Source organism: Balearica regulorum, chromosome 2, assembly GCF_011004875.1.
Source record: "Balearica regulorum gibbericeps isolate bBalReg1 chromosome 2, bBalReg1.pri, whole genome shotgun sequence".
Taxonomy (NCBI): Eukaryota; Metazoa; Chordata; class Aves; order Gruiformes; family Gruidae; genus Balearica; species Balearica regulorum.
Window position 1 is genome coordinate 143,834,248 of NC_046185.1, and position 16,352 is coordinate 143,850,599.

A 16,352-nucleotide genomic window follows, 5' to 3' on the forward strand; every position below is an offset into this window, starting at 1 on the left:
TAAGAAGGCCTTAACAAACATGGTAAATCATTGATTTCTTGCAATAGATAATTAACTGAGATTGGAATGACTGTTGCCATTTTCCATTAGAGATGAGACATATATAGACACAATACAAATGTTATTTCAAGTAATATTTTAAATGTGCATTTCATTAGACCAATTATCTACATTTGCTATCAATGCAGTGCTACAGTACACTTACATGAAAAAATTTTGGAACCAGTTTCAGTAAAGAGTTTGATTAAAAATTAGAGAATATTTTAATTAAATGTAAGTAAATTATGACTGCCAGATCTGCATTACAGCTATCTATAAATAGGCTGGCATATTTTATAAACGCTATAAAAATGCATTGATCTTCAGCAGTGGGAACAACATAAAGACTCCCTAGAGTAGGGTCAACTCGGAGTGTGAGAATATATATGCATTTCTGAGAATATATTTGCATATGCCACAAATTTGGCATCAGGAGATACAAATTCACCCCTATTTGTACATCAAGAAGGAATTATCTCTTGGAGAAGGCATGTGAAGAGATCCTTTTCAAAGTCTCCTTGGAACAGGAAAATAAAGCTGCATTTTCAGTTTTTCTGTGCATGAGATTAACAGTAATTTTGATGTCAAATTGTATTAACTTGTTGTAAGGAACTCTGTTGGAACTCGAGACACAGTACTCAGGGACAATAACAATTGTGTGTGTGTGTGTGTAGACTTTTGAATAGAAAGGTTGACTTTCGCTCTTGCCTGAGCAACTGGGAATGCTACCCCTCTGCCAAGATCACAGCTCTCAGCCACTCCTGAACCTATTAGTCATTACAAACAGCAATAGCAAGCACTGTCTTTTCAGGCTCTTTGTAAAGGATTATGGATTACTGGCTCTTTCTAAAGCCAAACTTTTTCCCTCCCAGTTTCACTCAGGCTTTCCTATTATCACCGACCTGATCAGTCTATCTGAGATTACATCTTCAAATGCGTGGGCATAAAGGTATCTTTCCACAGGCAGTTATATTTCTTTCAGTAGATTTGTATGAAAATGGAGTTGTAACCATAAAAGTGATACATTAGCCCTAAACTGTTATATTTCAGCAGATTACTCAAAAGCAATTACATAAGCCAAAATGAGTGTATAATAAACTCTGAATGTTATTATTTCCAGGGTACAGTAAGCTTGATCTGAATTTAAAAGGATGCCAGTTTAATTATCTACTTAACTCATTGTGGTCATAGGTTAACATAAACAATTGGTCTGGTGGCAATCTATTCTACCGAAGCATTCAGTGTCATTAAACAAAGGACATTTCTCAAATGCAGAGGTTTAGTAGTGCAAACTTTGTACTATATCTTGATATTCATCAATAAAGCTAACAGTATTGGATAAACTTAACTCACTTAATTACTTGTTTTCCATTCACATAATGATACTTCCATTACTCTACAGAGAAACTGTGAGAATAATCTTCCTATACTAAAAGTAGTGAAAATGATTCACAGACTAACTATAGATGCTCTAAAAGGTGTTTTTCCTCTCCCGCTCACTTACTATCAAACAATAAGAGAGTGATACTAATCTATTCAGGTCAGTTTGAAAAAGGTAAAATGGTGATATTATAAAAACATCTTCACACCACTCAGTTCAGAAGAGATGACATTAACTAGCTACAGGAGAGAAAAACACAAACCTTCAAATAGCAAGTAATTAATTCAGGGGCTTTCAATTTTATGGTTTGCAGAACAGGAACATTTGGAGTTGGGTACAGCTGAAAACAGGTTACAGTATACACAATCTCTGTACATTACAGAGTGTAGGAGTAAAAATATGAAGATTTCTTCTGGGACTGAGGAAAGAGGGCATTAAAATGTAATATAAATTTTAAATACTTGCCATTCTGACTGCTTCCGTAACTCTGCAAGCTGATGGAGCCGCTTGAGTGCTTTTTCCTGTTTCTTCTCATCTTTCCATGACTTTGAAGCCACATTTCGAGCAAATTCTCTTTGTTTTAAATCTTTCAATCTCTGTGTGAAATGAACAAAAAGAGAAGGGATTAAATATGTACACAGCAGAAGCATTTCCTCTTACTCAATTTATTTGCTTTTGGTGAAGCTAGTATGCAAATGGAGAGTAAAAATATACTTAAAATGCTATCATCCTAAGAAGAAATTGAAAATGCTATTTTTGCCTAACAAAATGACACGATTGGGCCGTTGCTATTTAGCTGATATATACCTACCTCTGAATGATAGCTTTTTAATTTCTTATGAATATACAAATCTTCTGTTGTGTACAAATACATACACAAAACTAGACTATATTTAATGTAGTTTAAATTTTCCTATTTAATTCAGTCAGTTGGAATTTAATGCATAGGCCTATACTGGAATAAAGCTGAGATCGTGTGTGTAATATATTTTATAGATCTCTACACTTGCACATGCATGCATGGATGGATATGTGCTTCTGTGTTGGTTTTGTAGCTTTTTAAAACTGCATTTGTTTTTCAAAGAAGAGAACTACTGTCTGATATATTTGATCAGATAACTCTGTTATGGTTATTTTCACAATTTTTTTTGATCTTCTCAAACATCTATAAATCAGGTAATTCCTGTTGGAGAGAGCAAAATTCATTGCCTTTATTACATTTTTTATTACCTAGTTTTGCACTGCTGATTGTATAAGGAAAAGTGAAGGAGAAGAAGACACAACCCAAACAGTCAAAAGCATCCTCTGTAAAAAGAGTGGTGCTATCTTGCCTTTGAGTTCACTGTGCTCTTTAGGACTCAGCAGGTCATGTCCAAGCTTACAACTTCCCAGTTCAGGTCCATGCTTCCACGCTCCATGGCAGAAATGCCTTCCTCCCTTCACCACCTCTCCAGTGCCATGGTGGTCGGGGAAGGCAGGTTTACAAGCCAGAAGGGAGCTCTGATATGTTCAGCCAGATACCCAAACTGGAAACCTTGAGGACCAGGACTGAGAACTAAACCACTACATCCACTTGCCCCTTGGTCTGGAGGTGGCCCTGTGCTCTTCTGTGAAATTCAGAACTATAGTATCAACACCAGGAAACTTTTCCATAGAGCCCAGAGAACTGTTTTTGCAAGACAGACTTGAAGAAAGGTTTTGGTATCACAGACATTTTTAAACTGCTGCTCAGCTGCCAACATCTGCCATGTCCACCAGCACCTAAAGGTCAACATCCTAATCACTGCCATCGTCTCATGCTGTTGTTTCCCTATAGCATGGCCAAAACATGTATCAGTAAGATAAATCGGAGGCTGACCCAGTAGTGTAGCTGCAAATACTGCTTTCTGCAGCTCAGGTATGTGGAGCAGTCTGTCCATGGCACAGAGCTCTGCACAGGCCAACAGGCATCTGTATTTGAGAAACAGGGCTGAAGGCAGAGAGTCCTCAACTTGTAGGGGTCAAGAGAATGATGAATGCATGACAGAGAATTGCTTTCTGGAGACAAGTCTAGCTTTTGTCAGTAGATGAAGACAAAGTCCTCCACCGGTATCTCCCACCACTATCATATCAGCTGTCCTTCAAGTACAGGATTCTTTCAAAAGTTCGTATCTGTGAGAGAGAAATAAACAAAGGCTGGGAGACTAAGAGCAGAAGTTTCTTGTTTGCTCTCGGCCTTCTAAACCCGAAGACATATGCCTCTGAGCACTGATCTGGAGGTAGGGAGAACTGGGTTGCCCATGAATCAGCCCCTCAGGAAGCTTAAGAGCTGGCTCTCAACCAGCCTGATATCTCTGCACCATCAAGCTCCCTTGGATGAGGATGAGAAGGACAGAAAGGCAGCTGCTGAGAGAACTGGTGGACCACCAACCAGCAAGAACTGTCCTGTCACCTGGTTCCTGTTGAAGGTTTAACCATATTCATCAGAAATATTTACAATCTGTCAAATCTGTATGTTTCTCCAGAAAGTTTCTATCAGCTCCAACTTCAGTACTTCACTGACCTAGACTCCGAAACAGGACAGCTGCAAAATCCTATTTAAAGCTCTTAAGCTTCAGTTCCTTGGAAAGAAATGGTTGCTTCACCACATTTTTAGCTTTTTCCTCTCCTCTTATATGCACCTCCTCACTGGTCTTTGCCAGGCCAGTCATATAGCACTCCATTCCTTCAACCTCATTCCCTGCAATTTACAGTAAAATGGATGAATATGTAAGACGTTACTTTTGGTCCAAGAAAGCAGCTTTTTAAATAATATGTTAAAGCCAAAGCTGTAAAAGAAATCAGAAAATCTTCCCAGAATGAATCCACACTTTCTGTCACCTATATAACATTTACAAGAGTGTAGAGATATTTAAGCAGTAAAGATCCTATCCTCCATAGAAAAACATAGGTAGTCTTGAGTCTTATTAACATCTTCAATGTGAAGAAAGGGCAAAGAAACACATTTGAGAAATGTCCTTTAGTGCCGCTTGCTATGTTTTAGCTGTCACCGTGAGCTGTTCGGTATCACACATAAAGCATTCATGAGGAAAAACAGAAACAGTTTCTACCTGTCAAGGAAACAAAGAACATTGTGCAAGCTAGTACTATGGAGCACAGGTACTGCAAAGCAATGCCATTTCACTTCTTTGACAGTTAGGATGATAATCAACAAAGCAAATGGACCAACACTAAGAATAGAAGTTCTAGCAGTATTTTTTGCTCTCTAATGGCATATAGCACGTGTCAAGGAAGTAGAGAAAAGAATAAAAAATTGTAGGTAAGCATAGCGGAGGACTCATCAACTGGAGATGAAATCCAAGAAATCAAAAGCATCTACAGTCTGAGCAGAAAAAGGGCTCTCCCTGCACATCCCCTCATCACAACAAAAAAACCCTGCACTGCCAGAGCTCCAGTTAGGAATCATAATGAAATTTGTCAGCTGTGTTGGATAGACCAAGGGACTGCCTGCTGAACCCACAAAGCCGTGGTTTTCTTCACTAATAACCTGTGCCAGACTCCTGACAAGCACACAAATATTTTCCGCAGGTGGTGCACAACAGCATGCAACTGAGCAGGTACCTGAATGACAGCCCTAAGCTCAGCAGGTGTGCTTGAAAATTAACATTACTTTACACAGCAATTGCATTTTTCATGTAATTAGGTACTTAACTGGGCATCCAAATACAGGCACGTGTAATAAATTATGATTTATTTAATAATAATCTTGTGTCCTGTCCTTCACCTGCTACAAATATCTTTGCCATGGAGTTATATTTAATTTTTAGACTCATGTTCTATTCTTTCTCTGTTTTTTTTTGTGTGTGGATGTTGCCATATCCACGTATAACCCATCCCCCTTTTATAGACACCTATACAGAATATTAAAAGACTACAAAATAATATTGTTACGGAAAAATTTACTTACACAATCAATCAGATCTGAGTCATATTGGCTCCTCTAAGACCCACTAAAAAAATGCTGAATCTATTCTTTCCTTCCTGAACTCTGGTATGAATCACCAGGAGATCCAAATGAGTTATTGGAGCTGCATCTTCACTACCTACTTTTACTAGACATGAAATATTAGTGGCCAAATGCCTGTACTTTAGCAATTTCTGCCCATTCTGAATGTTGGGCTGGTTTGTTTTGTTTTGTTTTGTTTTTTAAATTGTCACATTATTGTGGCCAGTACTTGCTTTTCACTGACCTATGAGCATCTGTAGCATACTCACTGCTGGCTGCATTTTCAGTACTGAGATTACTTTTTTCCAGAGTTATGATCCAATTTCTATTCCTCCCTGTGCAGGTGAATGTTTCTCTGGATTGCTATTCATCTGATCAAATTTAGATGCCTATAGTAGTTGCTTAGATTTTCTTTACAACCACTGGAAAGAAATAAGCACTTTTAGAGACTTAATCACCTCCTCTTAAAGCAGCTGTCTAAAACAAGAGCAATAAAGTGAGATGTAAAAGTACCTCTTTCTTTTCATTGCATACAGAGGGTATTAGTGGTGGCTATCTTAATTCTTAAGAGATGTTCCTCTAGGAAGATGACACAGCCAACAGCCCAGCTGAAGTGCCTCCACACTAATGCATGCAGCATGGGCAACAAACAGGAGGAGTTGGAAGCCACCATGCTGCTAGAAAGCTACGACCTAGCTGCCATTACTGAAACTTGGTGGGATGAATCCCATGAGTAGAGTGCAGCTATCGATGGCTACAGGCTGTTCAGAAGGGACAGGCAAGGAAGGAAGAGTAGAAGAGTTGTCTTCTACATCAAGAAATGGATGGAGGGTGGAGAGCTGTCTCTGAAGAATAGCCACGAGCAAGTTGAAAGCTTATGGGTAAGAATTAGAGACTAGGCAACAAAGGTTGGTGTGGTTGGTGTCTACTACAGGCCTCCTGATCAAGGGGAGCCTATTGATGAAACCTTTTTACTCCAGCTACAGGAGGCATTGTACTCACAGGCTCTTATCCTGCTAGTGGACTTCAGCCACCCCAACATCTGCTGGAAAAGTAGTATGGGGAGCTCTAGGCAATCCAGGAGGCTCCCGGAATGCATTGAGGATAACTTGTTAAGCCAGGTAATAGACAGCCTTATCAGAGGGGATGCAATACTGGACCTATTGGTCACCAATGCAACTAAGCTAATTTGTGATGTCAAGACTGGAGGCAGCCTGGGCTGCAGTGATCATGCACTGGTGGAGTTTGCAGTCCTGAGGGGTCAGGTGAAGAGCGAGGTCAGGACCTTGAATTTTAGGAAAGTAAACTTCCAGCTGTTTAAGGAGTTAGTCAATAGGACCCCCTGGGAAGCTGGCCTCAGGGACAAGGGAGCAGAACTGAGCTAGCAGATCTTTAAGGATGCATTCATTAGGGTGCAAGAGTTCTTGATCCCCAGGTGTAAGAAATCAGGAAAGGAAGACAAGAAACTGACATGGCTGAGTCGAGACCTGCTGGTCAAAGTAAAGGGCAAAAAGAAAATGCACAGGCAGTGGAAGCAGGGACAGGTATGCTGGGAAGAGTATAGGGACTCTGCCTAGTTGTGTAGGGATGGGGTCAGGAAGGCCAAGGCATGGCTGAAGCTGAACTTGGCAAGCGATGCAAAGAATAATAAGGGCTTCTACAGGTATGTCAGCCAGAAAAGGAAGGTCAAATAAAGCATCCTCCCCCTGATGAACAGGACTGGCAAACTGGTAACAATGGAGGAGGAGAAGACTGAGGTACTCGGCAACTTTTTTGCCTCGGTCTTCACTGACAAATTCTCTTCCCACACCTCTTGAGTGGATGGACTGCAAGATGGGGACTGGGGGAGCAAAGTCTCTCCCACTGTAAGAGAAGATCAGATTTGTGACCGTCACCTGAGGAACCTAAACATACATAAGTTTATGGGACCTGATGAGATGCATCCCAGAGTCCGGAGGGAATTGATTGATGTAGTTGCCAAGCTACTCTCCATGATATTTGAAAAGTCAGGTGAAGTCCCTGGTGACTGGAAAAAGGGAAACATTGCACTCATTTTTACGAAGGGTAGAAAGGATGACCCTGGGAACTACTGACCTGTCAGTCTCACCTCTGTGCCTGGGAAGATCATGGAACAGATCCTCCTAGAAGCTATGCTAAGGCACATGGAGGATAGGGAGGTGATTCAAGACAGCCAGCATGGCTTCACCAAGGGCAAGTCCTGCTTGACCCCCTAGTGGCCTTTTATGATGGAGTGACTACATCAGTGGACAAGGGAAGAGCTATGTAATCTATCTGGACTTCCATAAAGCCTTTGACATGGTCCCCCACAACATCCTTCTCTCTAAATTGGAGAGATGTGGATTTGATGGATGGACTGGTCAGTGGATGAGGAATTGGTTGGATGGTCACATCCAGAGGGTAGCAATCAACAGCTCAATGTCCAGATGGAGATCAGTGACAAGTGGTGTCCCTCAGCAGTCCATATTGGGAGCAGTATTATTTATTATCTTAATCAATTACATAGCTGGTGGGATCAAGTGCACCTTCAGCAAGTTTGCAGATGACACCAAGTTGAGTGGTGTGGTTGACACACCTAAGGGAAGGGATGCCATTCAGAGGGACCTGGACAAGCTCGAGAAGTGGACCCATGTGAACCTCATGAGGTTGGACAAGGGGAAGTGCAAGGTCCTGCACCTGGCTTGGGGCAACCCTTGGTTTCAATAGAGGGTAGGGTTGAAAGGATTGAGAGCAGCCCTGAGGAGAAGGACTTGGGGGCACTGGTGGATGAAAAGCTGGGCATGAGCTGGCAATGTGCTCTTGCAACCCAGAAAGCCAGCTGTATCCTGGGCTGCATCAAAAGAAGTGTGGCCAGCAGGTCAAGGGACGTGATTCTGCCCCTCTGCTCTCATGAGACCCCACCTAGAGTACTGCGTCCAGCTCTGGGGTCCTCAACACAGGAAAGACACGGACCTGTTGGAGAGGGTCCAGAGAAGGGCCGTGAAGATAATCAGAGGGCTGGAGCACCTCTCCCATGAGGACAGGCTGAGAGAGTTGGGGTTGTTCATCCTGGAGAAGAGAAGGCTCCAGGGAGACCTTATAGCAGCCTTCCAGTACCTAAAGGGGGCTTATAAGAAAGATGGAGACAGACTTTTTAGCAGGGTCTGTAGTGATAGGACAAGGGGTAATGGTTTTAAACTAAAAGAGGGTAGATTCAGACTAGATATAAGGAAGAATTTTTTTACGATGAGGATGGGGAAACACTGGAACAGGTTTGCCAGAGAGGTGGTATATGCCCCATGCCTGCAAACATTCAGTGTCAGGTTGGATGGGGCTCTAAGCAACCTGAGTCTAGTTGAAGATGTCCCTGCTTATTACAGGGAGAGTTGGACTAGATGACCTTTAAAGGTCCCTTCCAACCCAAACTATTCTATGATTCTATCTCAGACAGACTTTTGATAGAGGAAATTGTGCTATTGGTACATTTTAATTGCTACAGATAATATTCATGTCTACAGGTTGCATAAAAGAGTTCTTTGAATTAGTATCCTTCTGGTTCATGTAATAGAAAGAAAATTGAGGAAGACATCTTGGCTGTTTTTATAAATCATTGACAAGAATACAGAGAAGGATTTCATAATCTGCATTTCCTTGCTAGTTTTGCCACCCCACGTTCTCCAGGGGATCTCTGGCTTCAGGAATTTTTTTTTCTATATTGCTTTCTCATTCACTCTCTCTCATTTTGAGGACCATAGGAACACAGTACTGGAGGACAGCATCACTTCTCATTTTGAGCATTCTGCCAGGGGTCATGCTCATCCCATTATATAGATCTAACAGGGGTTCTCAGTATAACTATTTTAGATGCTGGAGCAAATAACTTCTCAATATACTTATTGAGAAGCAAATCTCTTCTTATTCACAGTAGTGTAACTGCACTGATGTAAATGCAGGCAGCTTTGGGGAAAAAAATAATTCTCCATGCATTAAGTTAGAAAATGGCAGGTTAGTATGAATTAAACGATTTTTTCCACTTACATTTAGACTTTCTTTCTTTCTTTTTTTTTCCCCCAGAATATAATTCACAATGCATCATCCGAAATATTCATCATTCTGTAATACATTGCAGCTGGAGGTAAAAATGTAGTATATACTGCTGCCTTCTTCAGTCAGCATTAGGTATATGTCTCCTGTCATATTTAGAGAGCCTTCACTGAATCTAAGTCCATGAGTGTTTTGAGTTCCTGATTGGCTTTAAAGATTGATTTCCAATTTGCTGAAAAGGTCCTTAATTAAATTCTAAACAAATTCACCATACAAGGGTTAAACGAGGAAAGAAAGGAATGTGAATTTCAGTAATTATTCTCTTGCCTGTAACCCTAACATTGGAACCAATTACATTATTTGTAAAATGAATTCACACTGCAAACCATCAAATGAGAATGGTAGTTACTAGAGAACATAATTAGACTTCATGTCTGAAGCTTACGGTATTAGCTCTCTAAGTGAAAGGGAGGAAACAGCAACGAAGGAATTTGCTTTTACTACAGTAAATAAAATCCTAAAAATGAATTGGAAAGGCTATTGCATACAGGAATTAACCATGAGATATGAAGCTCAAAAACTAGCCGATAAATTTTCATTTGTTTTACCCATAAAAAGCTACGGATCACTTTGAAGTGTGTGATAGTAATAATTTTTTAGAGTAGCTTAAATTTTAGTCAATCTTAACAGATTCAGTATTGTTAGGGGGAGTGAATGGGAAGACAGAAAGAAAATATCCTGGTTTGACTGGGTTAGGGAAATAGATGATAGCAGGAGGGGGGAAAAGTCAATCCTCAGACGTGCCCTAGAGAATCCATCTATCAGTGAATGAGATGTTGATCACAGATCCAACCACAAGGATAAATTACATATGGCTGTTTGGAGAGCTTGTTTTCGCATCTCATCATAGAAGGTCCTGTTAAGTCTGTATTGAAAGATGGTCTGATCTAGTGCAATGGGTCTTCATGCCAGAAAGCATCAGTGCTTACCTGTGTCTTTTCTGTGGATCTTTCTACTGTTCAACCAGATCTGCAAATATTCCTCCTGATTAAATTGATTTAATCCATTGCTGGCTGAAAGTACATCCATTTGTACTGCTCATGAGAATCCCCTAAGTAAAGTTAAAACAGATGGGTTTCACGGAGGCCATTTCCATAGGTGAGAGGACAGAACAGTCACTTTGTGGCAGCAACTCACTTGTCTGAAGGCTTGAGCTATTTGTGGATCCAGCATATGCTCCAGTTGACCATCCATGTTTACATCTGTTCCAATGAACTTATTGTCATATGCTCCAACAAGCTGGCTGCATGCTGTATAATTTTTTTTAATACAATGCAATAGCTATCCATAAAAAGCATTTTAGGTTGTTTGGTTGTTTTTTGGTTGGGTTTTTTTGTTTTGTTTTTTTCAGTCAAACCCAGGATATTCTTTCTCTTGTATATGCTTAAAGTAGACTGATCTCTTCTGGAGTAGGAGAGTTAAAGGTAACCAGGAATCTAGCAGCAATATTATAACAAAATGCCTGCTTAAAGTAAAGGATTTTTAATAAATGACATTTCCTTGCAGTTTTTTGTCAATTAGAAAAGGCCACAAAGGATTTTGTAATCACCTGATCAAAACTTTTTAATAATGCAAAACAGAGGACATTCTGATTTGCTGTTTTAACAGATAATTGATAAAATCAAGTTACTTTGACAAGATTTATTTTACATAAACCACATTAAATAAAATAAATTACATTATCATTCTTTAATATCTTAAGGAACCCCTGTATCAGTCATGCCAGTTTTTTCCCTGGAACTAATGTCAGGATGACAGATTTTCTTGTTTATTCTTTTTTAAATCCTAACATGCCATTATCTAGCTTCTAGCTTGATGCATCTTTCTCTAGTGCTCTGAGACTTATTAAAAATCAACATTAATGATTAGGAGAGTTTATAGCTATATCTTTCCTAATACTTAAATGTTGGTTACCTGAACCTGCTGATACAAAAATATTTAGCTCTAGATGATGTTGTTTAGTATCCTTCTTAGCTATTGGCAGAGTGGTCCTTCACAATCACCATAAACATCACAGATGTGACTAAATCATCTGGCTTTGCCCCAAGTATAGAACGGAAATCTCTGTTGAATAGTCCTTTTTACATCACTGCTAACAAGTAATTAATTTCTATTTGGAGCAGAGGATTCTTTATGTCCTCAATATACTTTCAGAAACCTTCTTGCCCTCACCTCTGATGACTACAGATTTTCCTTTTGCCCTTTTTACTTCCTCCATCACTTTTTTTTTCCAATTTCTTCACCTCTGATTTATGATCTTTACCATCCATTTTTCCTTTCTCTCCTTTATTATAAATTTAAGCCACAGAGAATTGACTTTCCTTCTAAAAGAGATTACCTGTTTATAACCTATTTGGTCTTTTTCAGTTGTGGGATTTGGGTTCTTAAACCATCTGCCAAGTGCTCTTTAAAATTTCCTAGGTCTCTCTGACATCTTTTCATTTGAATTCCTCCTCCCAGCCCATTTGGCAAGATCATTCACCTTTATGAAACTAGATTCCTTAAAGAAGTGTATGTTACAGTTTTTTATTTATACAAATATATGCAAATATTTTATTTGCATTTACTAAATACAAGCTCTTGGCTTTTTTAATTTCCTGTATGCCTGTGTTGATCATCATAATGCTAATAACATATAGATTAAAGATCAGCTTTTTAGTGACCCATAATGTGCATAAAGTATTTTTGTGCTATTCTTGACAGAAGGGAGGCCCATGGAGGCAGCAAATTCAGATGGATAATCTGTTAATTTTAATTTCTTCATGCATGGGATTGGAGTAGCAGTTTATGTTCCAGTCTGTGGTTTATTTACAGGAGGAGATGAACAGATGTCCCATTTTTTTCCAGGGTAATTCACTCTTGCAATGGCCTGGTTTAGCCTTTGATTATCTGAGACAATCTTCTGAAAACACAGCTCAGTAAATTATACTGATTTTAAAAAGGTTATTTTGATTGTATGTTTTTTTTCTTTTATTAATTCTTTTCCAAATTTATCTCACATTATTATATGTTGTCTCCTTTGACTTTAGTGTCCTTTCCTCCCTCTACTTGACTTATCCATCTCTCTCCTCAGTTCAGCAGTATTTCCCTCTGAAATAACAAAAGTAATAAAGTGTTTCCTAAGCAAATTCAGTGTCAGGGAAAAAGATTACCTAATTGTGCAGTGAATTATGTCCTAATTTTCTGGTTTATAAAGGCAAAGATATTTTGGCCTATCTAGCACCCTTTTAATTGCCACATGCTTAAAATATTATTTATTTGCAATTTGTTATTTGTATTTGGTCCCCTTGAACGTACTGCTGTTGCAACCTGCAGTGCCTGAGGCTTTTCCTAAAAGAGGGAACTAAACGCCAGCACATGGTCAAGATAAGCAGTTCAGCCCACTGGTGCGTAATGTATCACTGAGCTGCAGCTTCACACCCTTCAGCTGTGATTCCAGAATTTCAAAGTTTTAATACTATTCTAGAAACTTCTCCCTGGAAAGGAGGTGGAAATGAACATGATGCACTTTTATAAGAGCAATCCCAACCAACTTCTCTTATCCCCCTGCATGTTGTGGAGCTGTGGGAGGTAACATTTAATATCCCCCACTCCCCTCTTACCCATGCTCCAGGCTATATCTGTTTGTATTCATTCTTACATCAAGTGATGCTATAATATAAACACGCACCTGGTTTTTTATGTAGACATGGACATTTTTAATATTATAAAGCTGACCTGTCACTCACTGCTTCTGAAATACTTTATTCACTTCTCAAATTCTTTGCCTGTCACTTGACACAACCAACCTTTTAAGCAAGCTTTACTCCATTACTCCCTCCCAGGAAACTTTTATTTCTGTAAAATCTGAAGCTGATCTTTTCTTTATACCTTCTAGTAATCCACACTTTTCTACACTCCTGAATTTTAATTACTTCTTGCAAAAATAGAAAGACTGTGAGTTTATGTACTCAAATGGAACAACAATACTCTTAAATATGCACCAACGGAGATACAATATGGTGAGAGTGACTTTATATCCTTTGGACTAGGTGAGTTAAAATGATATGGTAATTTTTCTGGAGACAAGGACAAGCAGGACAACTGGATCATATATAATCATTTTAATTTCTGAAAAAATATTCCATTGTTTTTTCCAGATATTATTAGTTTAACTTTTAGAAAGACCTTGTACAAAGATGAATAAGGAATTATATAAAATTTTTTTTCGTTTCCTAGAAATAATGGGAAATTGCTATAACAATTATTGTACACTTCTCATACGCTCCATATTCAGATTAAGTTATGAGTTGCTGTTTTGCTTGTGTACAGGTCCAATTTATGATTATTTTCAAATTGCAGGCCAGAATCTTCATTTTCTTTTTTAACCAAGCAAAGGGACATTCTGCTGTGCTAAATTTCAAAATGGGAAGGAAATCAGAATCTGACATTGGCTATTGAGAGCCATAATTATGTCAATGAATTGAATGTTTGGTGTAACCCAGGCTCAAATGATATAAAAGTAATGCAGAACTCAGAAAAGATGGTCATTAGGAGCTGATGAGAATACTGAATTTTGCTTTGAAGTAAAGAACAAGATGAGATTAATCTAAATATTTGGGGCTCTTTTCAAAAGGTAAAAATTACATTGTACCTTTGAGGCAATATTTTTTGTATACAAATATTGGTAACTACGTGATTTACTAAATTGCCTTGGTTTACACCTAAACATGATATTATTTTACCCAATAATTTCTCAACTAATTCTGGTTTGATATGCACACAATCTGGTTTTTATCTAAGACTGGAGATCCTGGCCAGGCTCAGGATACAAGCAATCGGTTATATTGCTTCTGCTGGATGTGATTTAGTACCTTGCCGAATCCCACAGATCCTAAACTGAAAGTGTAAATACAGAGCAATGGAATGTGACTGCACTTGCACTTTTAAACATCAGTATTTAAGGAAGCAGTGCTAAGAATCCATCAACATGCTAAGGGCTGAAAACAAGCAGAGAAACATTAACTACAACCATAAACTATCCTACAGGGTTCCACGGGGCTTCTGTCAATTCCTCTATACTTATGCACTTGTTTTAAAGAACTAGAATTTCTTCTCTGCAGGAAATTTTGATACTTGGGATTTATTTAATTTTTAGTCTTACTGGGAGAAGTAAAATTTTTAAAACTTATTAAAAAAATTAAAATTTCAAGTGCTTCCAAGACACTTGATTTCAATGATCTAAATAGCAATGAAACATAATGCCTTAAAGTTATAATTTTAATCATTTCTTTACCTCAAGAATAGTAAATGTGTGCATATGTTACATTTAATATTTTAAAAGTATTTTTAAATACTTTACAATAAATTTTTAAAGTATTTTTTAAAGTTACACTGTTGAAGCAAAGTATTTCAATCCTTATGAACCATTTCAACCTGATTGAAACTGAATGATGTAAACCTTTTGAATGAAAAATGGTTTTGATCTTCTCACATTCCTGCAAAACCGTTCTACTCAAAAAATAGTATTTCCTGATAAAAAGAAGTTTTGAGTTGTAATTTTTTTTTTTGTTCAGGAAACATTTGTTTTTTACTGTTCCATCACCTCTGATAATATATTTGTTTGGTACTCACATGAATGTCATCTACATATCTCTAGATATTCCTTTGCAATTTAATCTGAGAAGGTGCTTAAAGAGCCCTCATCTTTTTTAATGGCTCCTGGTGGAGCCTAATTATTATGAAATTGCAAAAGCTGTGAAATGATAATTAGTCTGGGATACCTCCTTTATTTTTCCCTTAGAGACATGTTAAAAGATGTTAATTAATGCTTTTAACTAAGTAAGGATAACAAATGACTAATCTCACCATTTTTATTGCTGTCTTGTGTTTCTGTTTTGTTTTTAAATATTTGTTTCTGCTGTGAACGCCCCTTAAAGACATACAAGGCACCTTGTACGGTTCCTCGAACGCAAACATAGTTGATTAGCAGACTTTAAAGCTCCACAGGAATCAATTGCTCAGCTATGTTCTTGCACATTAATTACTGCATGGAAGGTGCAGACAGTCAAAAATGAACGGAACTATAATAGATGCAGATTCTAGACAGATGTTCGGAGGGCCAGATATACTTTGTGAATGGCAACAGGATTAGAAGAATTATTATTTTTCCAGAGGAAGGAAAAGATATGAGCAAGAGAGTACTCTTCAAAAGTTATGCAGATGCTGACAGAAATTGAATTTTTCTGTGGACATTTGAGGGTACAACATTTTGCTAGCAAAGCTAATTGCCCGGTATTACCAAAAAGCTGACTATGGCACAGAATTGCCCCAGATAAGATATGTACAGATGTGTTGTAACCTGCACAACAGGCTTCCTAATCTGGCTGAATAGTACCTTATTCTGCAAGTCACTCCACAAACAGGAATTAAAGCACTTGTGAACAGACAGTAATCAAAGACAATCACAACATTCGGCGGTGCTTTGTCCCTATCACCTCACTATTTGAAGCAAGACTTGTAGAGCCTGACCTTAAGATGACACCAGCTATTCCAGATCTACTGATTTAACAGAAAAAAATGTCCAAAGTATGTGGCCTATAAGCAACATTACCTAATGTTTGCCAGTCTTTCGAAGCTGGCATATGAAAATAACTATACGACTGTGCTCAGTTTTGCCCAGTTCTTCTTAGAACATAGAGATTTTTGCATCAAAGGTAACATTTTACATAGAAGTAGGTAGAAAACATGCTGTTTATTCTGCTTCTTCTGTCCTTATTACAGGCATTTAAAAAGTGGAAAAGACATCTGAATATAGACATTTTAAAAAAGAACAGGAACACCCAATATTATTTATCATCTTGTTCA

At 38.4% G+C, this 16,352-nt stretch overlaps 1 protein-coding gene across 1 annotated transcript in view; it reads right to left on the bottom strand.

Annotated features, from left to right (window-relative positions):
• The window catches only part of ZNF804B (zinc finger protein 804B), a 242,059-nt gene that overhangs the window by 8,375 nt on the left and 217,332 nt on the right, over positions 1-16,352 (bottom strand). Inside the window, exon 3 of the mRNA XM_075746237.1 lies at positions 1,886-2,016. Coding sequence (XP_075602352.1) covers positions 1,886-2,016 — 131 coding nt within the window. The remainder of the gene's footprint in view (positions 1-1,885; positions 2,017-16,352) is intronic.